This window comes from Phyllostomus hastatus, unplaced genomic scaffold, assembly GCF_019186645.2.
Source record: "Phyllostomus hastatus isolate PE091 unplaced genomic scaffold, TTU_PhHast_1.1 phas_contig_1162, whole genome shotgun sequence".
NCBI classification, from domain to species: Eukaryota; Metazoa; Chordata; class Mammalia; order Chiroptera; family Phyllostomidae; genus Phyllostomus; species Phyllostomus hastatus.
In genome coordinates, this window is record NW_025333537.1 from 6022332 (window position 1) to 6036051 (window position 13720).

At 37.0% G+C, this 13720-nt stretch overlaps 1 protein-coding gene across 2 annotated transcripts in view; it reads left to right on the plus strand.

Annotated features, from left to right (window-relative positions):
• Positions 1-208: 208 nt before the first annotated feature.
• The window catches only part of MED13L (mediator complex subunit 13L), a 260578-nt gene continuing 247066 nt past the window's right edge, over positions 209-13720 (plus strand). For both annotated transcript variants that reach the window (XM_045846637.1, XM_045846643.1), the window contains exon 1: positions 209-334. In XM_045846637.1, the coding sequence (XP_045702593.1) occupies positions 263-334 (72 nt within the window). In that variant the 5' untranslated portion in view covers positions 209-262. The remainder of the gene's footprint in view (positions 335-13720) is intronic.

Here is a 13720-nt window from a genome sequence, read left to right on the forward strand (position 1 = left end):
CCGCGGGAGCCGCCGCCGCCGCCCGAGCAGGAAGGAGCCCCGCGGCCGCCGCGGACCCCCCCGCCGGCCCGGGCCCGCCGCCCCCGGCGCGGCGTCGCCGCGGCGCCTCCCGCCCGCTCGCCGGCCCTCGCGCCCTCCCCGGGCGGCGGCGGCGGCCCGGCCGCCCCGCGCTCCCCGGCGAGGCGCCGCCACCCGGCCCGGCCTCGCCTCGGACGCCTCGCTCCGACATGCCCCGCTCTGGCGGCCGGGCTCGCGGAGGATCATGACTGCGGCAGCGAACTGGGTGGCGAACGGGGCGAGCCTGGAGGATTGTCACTCCAACCTCTTCTCGCTGGTGAGTAGCGGGGCCGCGGGGAGGGGGGCCGTATCGGGGGGGGGGGGTCCTCGACCTCCGCCGCCGACCTCCGCCGCCGACCAACTTTCTCCTCAGCCGCCGGGACTTCGCCCCTCCCTCGCCTCTCCCCGCCGTTCGCCTCTCGCCGATTCTCCCCCTTTTGGATCGTCTCTCCCTCGCCTTGGATTCCATCCAGTGTTTATTTGGCTCTTTAAAAATCGTTTGTGAGCGCGGCGCTCGGCGTGGAATTTGCATGTGGAAGTCTCAGCGCTGCCGATTCTGGGTCGCACTTCGAACGCCCACCCTCGGTTGCGATCACACCCCCCTTCCCCTCCCCTTTCCCCCCCTTTTTCCCCCTAAATGTGAAAGTCTTTGCCTGTGCTGCCCGCGCCGGCGATAAGCAGCCTTCTCCCCCCCCCCGCCCCCCCCTTGTCGGATCGGCTGTCTGCCCGCCCGCCTTTTGAATTTTTTAAAAAATTCCATAATGACACCTGCAATTTCGCCCGAAAACAGTTGATTGAATGCGATTGTGTCAGTAAAGGACTCTTGCACCCGAAGCTCCCGCGATTGTAAACATCGACAGCCGCCTGCCTCTCGGGGCTTACTACGCCGGAGAGCCGTAAAGCCATTGCGCCGAGCCGACGGAAGGTGGAGAAAGCTTTTTCTTCTTTCTCTCCTCCTCTGTCTTTTAAAAACTGTTTTCTCTATCCTGACAACGAATCCACACACACACACACAAAGCAACAAGCTGGGCGGTTTGATAACATCGCTTTTATCTGCCTTCGCCTCTCTCGCGCTCTCTCTCTCTGATAATTGACAACTTTTCCTTCGGATTTGAATTGCCTGCCTTAATCTTGAAGCAGTTAGGGTGTCAATTGTTCTCCTGGAAGCCTGGCACCCGACGACGGCGTCTAGATTCACCGAAATTAAAAATGTATAGGGCTCCAGCAACTCTTCCCTGGCGGTGGCAGTGACATTTGGTGGTAAATGCCATCTTTGCTTTTTATTGGGTCGTATTACCTAGCTCTGAAAACATTCACGTTGTTAAACCTGGCGTTTAGGCTAATAATTGCAGTGCATGGTCTTTAAATATGTGCTTTGTGCATGAGTTACTGTATGTATAGCTATGTGCCCGGGAGACTACGAATTTGTTTAAATATTGAGCAAAGATTTGTAAACAGATGTAAGGCAATTATGTTTCAAGCGTAGAATATAATTGGAAAATTGGCTGAACGGTTTGTTTAATTTAGCCTAAAAAAAAACTTATTTCAAGTTGTGTACCCTTTTGGTGGAGGGGACTGCCTTTTGGACAGCATGCGTTTTGGAAATTGTTTTTGTAACCTTTGCTGTAGATAAAAACATTTTCTCTTAATCCTTGTTTACATTGGATAAATAATTTAGTGTTCAAGTTGTAATTAGTTACATTTAATTATGGGTAGCATAGATGCTTTTTTTCCTTTGAGACTAGTGCAGAAATACAAATTCTTGCCAACTTTTCAAATGTGTTATTTTATTAAATGTTTCATTATGCAGGCAAAAAATCAAAACATGGGATTTTTATAAACTACTAAGACTGAGTGGCACAGTATCCTTGTTTTCACTGTAGTGAGACAGGTCAGTTCTTTCTCCCATTTTTATTCAGACATTTTATCCTAAAATTCAATTATAAGTTGTGATTCTTCTTCTCAGTGCTGTGATGATTTTACCTTGATCTTTTGATACGTGGGAATAAAACTCATTTTGCCTTCTCTTTTCTCCCCCCAGTCTATAGTTTAGTATCAGACAGGTTTAGGGACTTTCATAGATTAACAAATATATTGATTAAGTGGTATTTAAAATGGGTTTTGTTTGGCGGCTGGTGACCACATTGACACTTTAACAGGTAATTAAAATAACCAAGTAGACCAATATTAGTGAGGAGAGATCCTCCAAATTACCATATATCACGCTGACTGGTAATGGCTTGTGTGTAGGTGGCTGATTTACACACACACACACACACACACACACACACACACACACACACACAGGTTTTTGTAGGCTAATGAGAGTATATGTAGCCAGTCTTTAGATACATCATTTCTTTTATCTTTTTCTTTTTTAATGTTTAAGTGAGGGTGATAATGTTATAGAGATAAGAGGATTGAGATTCTTTTGGAGAAACAGTTCTGTAGGAGAGGATTCTGTGCTTTATGACCAACTCGAGGTTTGTGTTTTGGGTGTTTCTCTCCTGAATCTCTTTAAACCAGGAACTGATTTTTAAATACACTTAAAAAAACCCACAATTATTCTTTAGGTTGCAGCTTGGAAATGCAGAACTGCAGAAATGCATTGGGAGAATTATTTTTTAAGGACTACAATATCTACATTCTTTTGTATATAGAGTGAATAGGAGCTAATTTAAAAAAATTACAAGTTTGTTAAAAAGCTATTGATAATTATAAATTTTACCCATTCCAAATTGAGTTTTCTTGAAAATCACAGCAGCAACCTAGACTATTAAGACTATATTGTCTAAAGTACATTGTATAGAATAGTTAATTCTAAAGGAGATAAAACCATCACTTGTTCAAAATAAAGCATTCATTGTCAGAACTCTATGTACTTATTAATAGTATATATTTTTCTTTTTGGCCTGCAGATTTTTTGAACAAAGTATTGTTTATAGAGAAGTTAACTAGATACTCATGTTAATAGAGATTAAAGTTCTGTAACACATTAGTCGTCCACCCACTTTCTATTACCTTGAGGTGTTTATTGTGGTTTAGCAAAAGTTGATTTTGCAGTCAGGTGTCTTAAGGTTTTTGTTAGTCTTTTACTTAATTTGCTTTCTGATTTTTCTACTGCATTAGTTTCTGTGGCATCGAATTTCCTAAATTCTCTGTGAACCCCTATCTCCTTTCCTAATGTGAAAATGCCATTGTGTGTATATGATACGGGTCCTTGTGTGTGTTTTTTATTCTTACTATTGTGAGATTTGTAGCTGCTGCATTAAATGCATACATAGCTGTGTCTTTGTGACTCAAAACTGTTTTCTCATGCTGTCCATCACATTTCTGGAAGATTCTTGTTATGTAGTCATTCAGTTATAAATCAGTTAAGTGCATTAAATCTGTCTTTTCTGAAAGTGTAACAGTGCACCTTATGGTATGTCAAGTCACCCTTGTGGGAAGACATTGTGATTTCCAGATGCAAGTATATCTTTGGTTTTATTTCTCTATGGCGATGCTAGGGAGAAAAGCAGTTTTGTGTCCTTTACCTAGATTTAAGTATATACTCTTTGACATGAAGCAGTCTGATTTTTAGGTATACATATTCCACATTTGTGGTGTTTTATTTGCTTAGAATCTCCCTGACTATGGGGTAATTGGGTGATGATATCAAATTCTTCCTCCCTGAATTGAAACACACACAACACATTAGTACTTAACTCCCATTAAGGACCATTAATTCTGTATTTTAAGCTGCTGTTGACCTGGTTCCTTTTTTTCTTAGGAGATTTATTTTTTACAGAAAGGGAATATAGTTGTAAATGTGGAAACTTTCGAAATCTAGTCTTTTTAGGACTCTCAACTGACAATGAGGAAAAGGGGATGATTTCTCTAATCTTCTGAGGTGTCAAAATACATATACAGGGTATTTTTTTTTGTCCCAATTTCTAATTTTAGTATTTACATTTAAAGCATCCTTTTCCCCTCATGCTGGTTCATTTTCTTTAATGAAAATGTTTGTAATTTGCTAATGTGTTTTCTTTTTAGCCTTTTGTTTTTAGTAACACATGGTGTTACAGTATTTATATATTTTTAATAGCAATAATTGCCACCCAGTAATAGTTGCCATATTAAACTCCAATTGCTAGTAAATATTTTAAAGTAAGTAATAGACAGCAATTTAAGGCATACTGTAGCAGTTTACTGGACCATTTTAAAGAGCCATTAATACATGTGATTTCATAATTTAAAATTTACTTGTGTATTTATTGATTTTAGAGAGAGAGGAAAAGGGGGGGGCAGAGAGAAGCATCAATTTATTGTTCCAATATTGATGCATCCATTGGCTGCTGCTTGTATGTGCCCTGTCCAGAGATGGCACCTGAAACCTTGGTGTATCCCTGGATGATGCTCTAACCAATTAAACTACCTGGCCAGGGCTAGTTCATAATTTAAAAGGAAAATAAGTTCCCAAGACTTGTATGCTACAAAATATGTTGCTGTGTTATTGCTCAAAGTGCTCATTTGAGAGGAAGTTAGGTTGGGTTTGTTCTCTGTGAGGATCAAAGTAGGGGGATGCCTTTAGGACAGACAATAAGGGGTTTATTGAGTTTATGCCAGGTGCTTAGATAGCTTAACACTTTCTTGTAATGATTGGGTCATTTTTTTCATGATTGCATTCAGTACTTATTAGGGGAAAAAGTCTCTTAGGGCATTTCTTTGAGTAACATTAAGGTATAGTGGATTATATTAATTATGTATGGAAAAACTGATTCATCTTTTTTGTTCACTGACTAATTTAGCCTAGTTAATTGTGAGTTAATTGTATTCATCAGACATTTCCAGAGATCTCTACTCTTGAGATTAATAGAAAAGATACTCTCACCAGTTTGTACTATATGCTATAAGTTATGATAACAATTTACAAAAGATGAGTACATTCTGTAGTTCTATTTGTCAAGTTATTTAAAATTAAGATGAAGCTCTGTGTAAAGAGTAATAAGATCATTTACTTGAATTTTTGTGTCTGAGTAGTTAATTCAGCTGTCTCTCCAAGTTTGATTCAAAAAGAGATGAGATATTTTTCTCAAATGTCTTGACTTATTTTGGATAGAATAAAATAGCAATGCTCCTCTCATTTAAACTAGTAGTAAAGCATACTGATGTTTTTTCTTTCTGAAAGTGGGTGATACATTTATTTCACAGAAGCTGGCCATTGAGGGAGATGAGGCAAGGTTTATGAGAAATAGTAATATAGTTGAGTATTAAGTATTATTATTACTGGACTGTGCATTGCAGCCATTTGTTAGAAATGTAGAAAAAGGATTTCTGTAACACTGCTGTGTCACTTGTTTAAAATGGATTGTGTGCCAATCTGCTTTCCAAACTACATATGTTGTATAGTGTTGGCTACCAGAACTTCGATTTTGTCATTTTATAAACATTCGTATTTCAAGAAATTAAATTTAATACATTGCAAAGTGAGGTAATTAGGTAGTCTCAAAATGTGCTTTGGGGAGTAATTTAAAAAAGAACTCACACACATGCACATTTGTTTCATAGGACTTGCTTAGAGTTTTGGAATTAATGAATCAGTATTTGTAATGTGTTCTTGGAATTTAGCACTTTTTTCACTCTCTTGAATCATTTAACTTCTTTCTGATTCTTTTCAGGTAATTTCCTTTTATAGTATATGCTTTCATTGTTTATTCGAAAGATTTGAAGGTGTTAGCTTTGTTCTATTGCGGGGAAAGCACTTCATTACATAGGAGAGATGATTTTCCATTAGTCTTGGTAAATATTAACATATACTAGGAATTGTCAATTCAGATTCATTTGCATGAATGAAATATGTATGCTTGCTCAGTATTGTTTAGTATAAAGTCACTTATGTACATCAGCGTTTTCTATATTTGTTAATATAAAAATAGTTTTAAGTTCTGTAAAAATGTTGTGATTGGTGTTTATTTCAGAGACAGTTCTACTCTACTACATTGTTTTGTTACTTGATTTTTAAAATCATCTGTAGTATGGAATACATTCTGTCCTCAAGGACTGGCTATAGTAGTCTTTTATAGGAACTCCTGTTCCACTTGCATTTATATTAGCATGTTTTAGTTATTTTTGTTGGAGTAGAGTTTTCCTTTTTTAAGCTAATAAAATATCTTTTGGAGTACATTTAGGTTTCAGTCTGTAAAAAGGAGAAAGATGACTTTCTTTTTCTCCTTTCTAGAAGAGGTTTAGGAGAATCAATCGTGTCCTAGGAAAGTGTGTTGCCATTTGTGTTTCCATACTCTGGTTTATTATGTGTATTTCTGAATGTTTACTTTCTCATTCTAGATGAATTGTGGTAGCATCTTATTAAAACAGTATTTCTACTACTGTAAAACAGCACAGAGCCCTGGTTGACAGCTCTTTACATTTGGTACTTTTTCTAGCACAGCAAAATTCCATTACTGTTAAAGGAACCTCCTGAGTTGATTATATTAAAATTTCATTGGTATCTTTATTTTGCATAGTTTAAATTTATAATCTTAATTTAAAAAATGGAAAGGGGAAGATAAAGAAAATTAGGTAAATTTGCAGGTAAATATTAATTGTCTTAATTTGTATTAAATCATTCAGTTAATTGCATACATTAAAACATTTGATTTTAAAATTAAACTTGAGGTAATGATTTGTTTCCAGTAAGATATAATTAATTGTGAACAGAAATTCTATAATAATATTCAGTGAAAATTTCAAAGACCGATCATCCAAATGGGTGTTAAATTTTATGAAAACTACTGTGATTCCCCCCCCCCCCCAAGAACATTGGTGAATTTCTAAGGAAGTACTTTTTGCATAAGACATGTGAAGCTTCCTCACATAGTTCCACATTACTTCATTAACTAGTAAAGATGATTAAATCCATCTGGGCTTGCTTTGAGAGCTAATAAGCAAGGTATTCAAAAGAGCATAATTGGTGTGTAAAAACATTTTGTGTTGGCAATTTTCATGATTGGATTTTAATGTCCTAAAGAGAAATAAGGAAAACATACATGTTGTACATGCCTGGCACAGTATTGCTCATTTTAAGTAGGTCATATGTCACCTCCCCTGTGAAGCTTTCCTTGACTCCCACAGGTAAAACTAGTCACTCTTGCTCCTTACGTGTATCTCCTTCTGTGCACCTCTGATAAGCAGATGAGACTGTCTAAATCATCTTTGCATTCTCTTCATAGTTAGGTGCTCATTAACTATTTGTTAAATGAGTTAATTGTTGGACAAGTATTCTTTGCTCTAACTTACTCCCAAAGGAAGTTCTCGTTGCCCATTTAGGTCCTGCTCATATATATACTTTTTAATTTATTTAGATATTTAACTCTGTTCTGAATATATGTATAATAGTATTATCTAGGATTTATGTACTGTGGCTTGGCAATATTTTAGATCAGTTCTAGAAAATCATTATTAAAGAGAATCCAACTGATCAGGAGATGTGTGCTTATCATACCTCAGAGGAATAGGAATTTAGTTAGTATTTAAATTTTCTATAGTGTGAGGCAGCCTATAGATTTTGGTGCCCCTTGGAAGTTTTGTTTGGGGCTTGATCTAGAATTCCTTCATTTCCATTCTTTAAGCTATGTAGGAGGGTTTTTGCTCAGTCTTCAGTTCCAATATTACTTTCCATTAGCCCATTGATATGGGCAGTGAGCTGGTAATAAGGAAGGCTGAATGGTATTCGATTTTTTTTAAATGTCTGAATATCTTTTCTGTTTGTCTTACACACTTAGTTTATCTAATTGCCAGTTTTGTAAACATATACTTTAATGTCAACATTCAGGTTGAAGCGGTTTTTTACAAAGATTGTGAGTTGAAATGTCATCATTGGATGGTATTTGATTTTTTTACTAGTGACTATTCAGATCAGGTTGGTTGCATAACAGTTTTTGTGTTTTTTTTTGTTTTTTTTTTCTTTTTGGCTTCAGTTTCTCTTTCGGTAAACTGGATGCAAATATGGGGGATAGGAGGCACGAAAAAACTCTTTCAGTATCTTCTAAGGAAAGCACTTTGGATGACTAGATAATGTTCTTTAACAGGAACAGACTTCTAGCAAATTACAATTAAAGCTGTATAGTAGCCCTGAGCAGTTAATCAGGAAGTTGGAGTGGCAAAATTACTTGTGTGAATTATTGGCAGTTAGGTTTTATTTGTTCTTTTTTGGGATGAGCAGAAGATTAAATTGTCCTTGTGTCTGTCCTTATAAATAAGCCGTGATTGAGACAAAAAACTTGAATTTCATCTTTAGCTGTTATTTGTATATGATTCATAGTTGCGTGGTATCTTGAATATGCTGGGTGATTTTGCTGTACCAACTCTGAGCTATGACTGGGTGAGACTAGAAATTGAACTGTCTCTTATTTGGTGGTTTAAGCTATTAATTCCTTGGCAGCTCCGGAGTGCTCTTTGAACTTTAAATAGCAATTCTATTAACATTTTGAGATTTGTCTCAGGGAATGTCAGAAATAGTACTTAATAAATATCTTTTTCTTCCTAAAGACTAAATCACTTTTTTAGTCTGACATACATGTCACAACCCTTACTGTGTTTTGAACAAAGTATGTATCCTCAACTACCGGCTAATTTCTATTTTCCATTTAGTAATGTCGCAACATTTAAAAATATTGTTTAGATCTTGTTGAAGGAAGGAAAGCCGCCCCCCCAACCCACAAATCTGTAATTTTTTATTAGCTATGCTGAATATAAATATTGTCCTAAGTTTTTATTAAGAGATGTAGAATTTTACATGGAGGTGGTTTTCAGCATTATAAAATATTAGAAAAAGTTAATTTGTAAGTTTGTTTTCACTTAAAAACCTACTCTTCTATTGCTACAAATGATGGTTAATCTATTTACATTGTATGGTACTTGAATATTGGGTTGGGCATATGGCTCTGGTAGTGCTTAGTTGTCTTTAAGTTCATTTGAAACAATCCTGTTAGATTGTATTGTGACAGCTGTCATATCAGCATGCATTTTAAAAATACTTATCAACATTGGTGAATTTTTGTGCAGCCATTTTAGTATTGAAGATGGAAGAAAACATGCAACATTTTGGGTGTATTATGCTTTATTTCAAGAAAGGTAAAAATGCAACTGAAACTAAAAAAAAATTGTGCAATATGTGGAGAAGGTGCTGTGACTGATTGGACGTGTCAAAAGTGGTTTGCAGTGTTCCGTGGTGCTCTTGACATTTTGGCAAAATAACTCTTTGCTGTGGGCTGTCTTGTGCATTGGAAGATGTTTAGCAGCACCCCTGGCCTCTACCCACCAGAAGCCTATAGCGGGAGAGAGGCGACATACTCAAAATATCCAGATCAATAAAGTTACTGGTGAAAATGAAAAATGTGTCTTTTGTTTTACAGAAAAAATGTAATGGATTTTTTGGCCAACCCAATAGTTGTGTTAGAGAACTCAGTTGCTATTTATGGCATGGAACTTATATTTGTTGTTCCTGTGTAGAATGGCAGGAGCGCCTTTCCTCTGCCTGCAGTGCTGGCAGTCAGAGCAGCCACTCCTGAACCCTTTCTTGGCTCCAGCCATTGGGAGTGAGGATGGCCCAGGCTCTCCGTCCTCTTCTAGGCCTTGGAGAGGATTGCTGTCTGAAGGAGATGCTCGAAGGCGAGTGTTGAGAGGTGAGGATGGCTCACCTGTGGGAAGTACAGCAGTTTTGGAGTAAGGATTGAGGCAGGTTCTCCTTTACTTTCCTGCAGGTATCTACCACTGCTTCCTCTTTGCTGATACTTGTATTAAAACGTTGAGAGTAGTGACAGGTCGGTGATGTCATCCGGAAAAGATTTTGTATTTCTTTGCCCCTTAGCTCTTTCCTTACCTTTGTTTTTTCACTCACCACTGGAGAGAAGCTTTCTGCCTTCTATTTTGTGTGGTAAATGAGGACTTTTGAGCTCCAGTGAAGGTAACCAATACTAGTATTTAGAAATGTTAATTGTTTTGAATGTCACGTTTGAGAAACTTAGGGTATATAATTCATTTTTGAGTAATGTACATACATCAGAAATGGTTAAAATCTGGCTTTAGGCTTACAGAAGGGCTAAGGGTCTTATATGTGGGAAAAAGACCTGCATGTACTATTTAATTTCCAAGATGCTATGTTGTATGTGCAGAGAGAGGGCAACATGGTCAGGTAGTATAGTGCCTCATAGGCAGAAAAACTCAGAAGGGGAGTTTAAACTGCGTCTTGAAGAAATGGATGGGTGTGGCTTGCTAGAGAGGAGTGGAAAGGACATTACTTGGAAGCTCAGTTGACATCTCTGAGTCTGCCCTTGAGAATATTTACTGAAGTGGTATGAAGGAGAGCACTTCCAATTTATGGTCTTGGTTTCCTTTTAAAAAATAGTACAAAACCCTGTTGAAATCTATTTTTTGTTAGGCAGACAATTTGAAGTGGGGACAGGCCACTTTAGATTAAGAAATGTTAAAATCGTTACTTTTCTAAAATAATTCAGTTCTGAAGTTAAAAAAAAAGTGCTATATTACCCAAAATGCTAATGACTAAAGTGACAAATATTTCAGAAACTGGACAGACGTGAATCTTAAATGAGCAGATGGAATATGAAACTCAACGCGGGAGATAATCCAAGATTATATAGAAACTATTATGAGAAATGAATTGAGGAAAAAGAAGTGTGTTAAATGCTATTACATTTAATAATGTGTTTAAAAGCCTTTCTAGGATTGCTGTCTTATACAGACAAATTAGAATTGTTGAACTATGTAACCTGTTCTTCTTTAGATTTTATGCATTTAAAACAAATTAAATTTTTGTGTAGGATTACTTCCCATGAAGCGTAGACATTTAAGTCAAGAAATGTATATGTTGTATGTACTTTCAATAGGTAATATAATTTTGCTTTCTGACATAAAAATAAAGACAATTATGATTTTCAAAGGCAGTCATGGTGGACATTGAGTGGGAGAGGTTAATGAATGAAAGATGAGGAGTTTGCTCTTTGGACATGTTGGTACTTAGTTGAAATCATTACATTTGACGATTGAGGGTAGACTCCAGATCATAATGTGTTGTGGAATGGATGAATGGTACACTTTTCAGTTGAAGAAGGTTGATTGTGAAGCAAGATGGGATGTGGGAGTGGGGACGGTAAGAGACCAAAAGATAGGTTGAAGGAAATATTTTACTAGACGAAAGCCTCATTTGTGTTTGTAGGCTTATGAATAACAATAGTGGAGAGACAGGAAGAAAGAAGACAAAAGAAAAATTGAAAGTTGATTAAACAAGTCTGGCTGGAGATGGTATCAAGAATCAAGGTGATAGGAATAGTAGTGAAAAAGAGTAAAATAACCTTTTAGAAAGCAAAGATGTGAGGATGCAAGAAAAGAATTAAGTGTGAAGGAAGTGGAGACAATCTCAGTTGGAGTTTGAGTGCCTTTTAAATTCAAAGATTAAAGATACTGATTTTGAGACTGAATAAACATTAAAAAATTTTTAGCTAAAAACATTACATTTTACTTGATGTGCCGTTGCAAGCAACCATCTTCATTTTTATTTTCCTTTAATGATCATTTTAAGTAGGTCAAATGTAATGCACTTTACAGTTACAAAATGATTTTGAGCTAGTCACACCAGAACTGATACACATCTGCCCAAATGAGAAGTATTTTTCAAAGTAAGTCCCCTTGAAATGAATCAGATACCAAGGCTATTGTTCATAATATTTTTTGGTCCTTTGGAATTGCTTTTAGACAGTTTAGTTAACCATCTCAGAAAAATCTTACTTTAAGGGATGCTTCTTTGGTCAGTGTCATGTCTTCTGTCTTTGTAAATTTACTATCTTAGTTCCATTTTTTGCTCTAAATTGTTGCCTAAGTCAGCACTTCAGTACTTCCTGATGGGAGTCTTACTGATAATGAGCAAAAATCCTGGGAAGAACCCTAATTTTGGACATACTGGTATACGTACATTATAGACGTGTGCCAAGAATTTCTTCCTACTCGAATGGCTGCCTCCCAGTTTCTGGTTATAGTGCTTCAGTGTACTGGGTTTTCATATAGTTTCAGTGGAGGTGACTTCAGTGGCCCATTGATTGGTAAGACTAGATATTGGGCCAAACTAAATGGGGAAAGTAAAATTGTAAGTTGTATCCTGTGTCTGTCTAGCAAATGTCGTATATCCCGTTGTCCATTTTTGGTTGGACTGAAGTTGTCATTAAGAAGATCCTTGGGCCCTGGCTGTGTGTGGCTCAGTTGGTTGGAGGGTAGTCCTGTAAACTGAAAGGTCACAGATTCGATTCCTGGACAGGGCATATGCCTAAGTTACGGGGGTTCAGTCCAGGTCAAGGCACACATGCATGCACGCACAAGAGGCAGCTGATCCATGTTTCTCTCCCCCTCTCTCTTTCTCCCTTTCCCTCTCTCTAAAGTTAGTAAGCATGTTCTCAGGTGAGGATACAAAGGGAAAAAAAGGGGGCAAAAAAATAAAGGCCTTGGGATAAAGAAAAGAATCCTGTTGAGAACACTAAGGTTTTACAAGAAGTTTGATCTGTGAGACCACAGTTCTTACATTTGCCCACTTAGTGTGGCTTTTTACTCATTTGAGACTGCCTACTAAATCATCTAGTGTCTATCCCATTCATCTTCTTTCAGTAATGAAAGTTATCTATCCCAGTAAGTTCTTTCAGTTCTTACACAGTTGAAGATTAGGACAATAGCACTCATATATTTAGGGTTTTACTTTATTGTGATCTGCCTTAATATTCACTGTTAGGGGAGGTGCATAGGATGTTTTACCTATAGCAAGCCTGCCTTTATATTAGCTGTTTAGGTTATGAGTTGCAGTGGCAAGTATTATTTTCTATTTTTGAATTCAAGAATATGAGATTTTTCTCCGTTAGCTTTGTTTCTGTATTCTTTAGATTACATATATGATTGTATATATTTTTTCCTTTTTTTAAGTACTACATTGAAAAAAGGGAGTTGAAATCCTATCAAAAGTATGGTGATAAAATTCTAGACCTAGAGATATTTTAGGAAAATTTACTTACATGATGATTATTCTAAACAAATTTAACAATAGGCACTTTTTAATTTTATAGATTTATATAACACTTGAGCTATTTAGCATTTAGAGTTTATACCAGAGCATAAATCTACATTTTTAGCTACGAAGGACCATAAATATTTATCTCCTGAAATACAAGTTCTTAACTGAAATTTAATTTATTAAAAACACTTTTCAAAGAATATTGGTTTACATACAAAGTGTAATTATCTGTGTGGATTGACTTAAGTGTTGTGATCCCAAGTAGATTACATTCATTAGTTGTCGATAAATTACTTGAGAGAGATATCTACGAAAATGGTATTTTGTTGCTGTTTGGTGATATGTGGTGAAACTGAGCTTTGTAACCCAGACAGATGGTGCTATTCTTGAGTCGGTCAGCAAGATCCTGTAACATTTAATTAAACAGTAAAATGATTCTCATGAGGACTCATATTTTGGTATGTATACGCTAATAAACGAACTTCTTCAGTAAAATTTACAAATTTGATTTGAAAAAGAAGTGTTTACTTGTTCTTAGGAAACTTTTCTAATGATTCTGTTAAGGTGAGTAGCTTGCTTTGGTAGTTCATATGATAAAACTCAAGGAATAGTCCC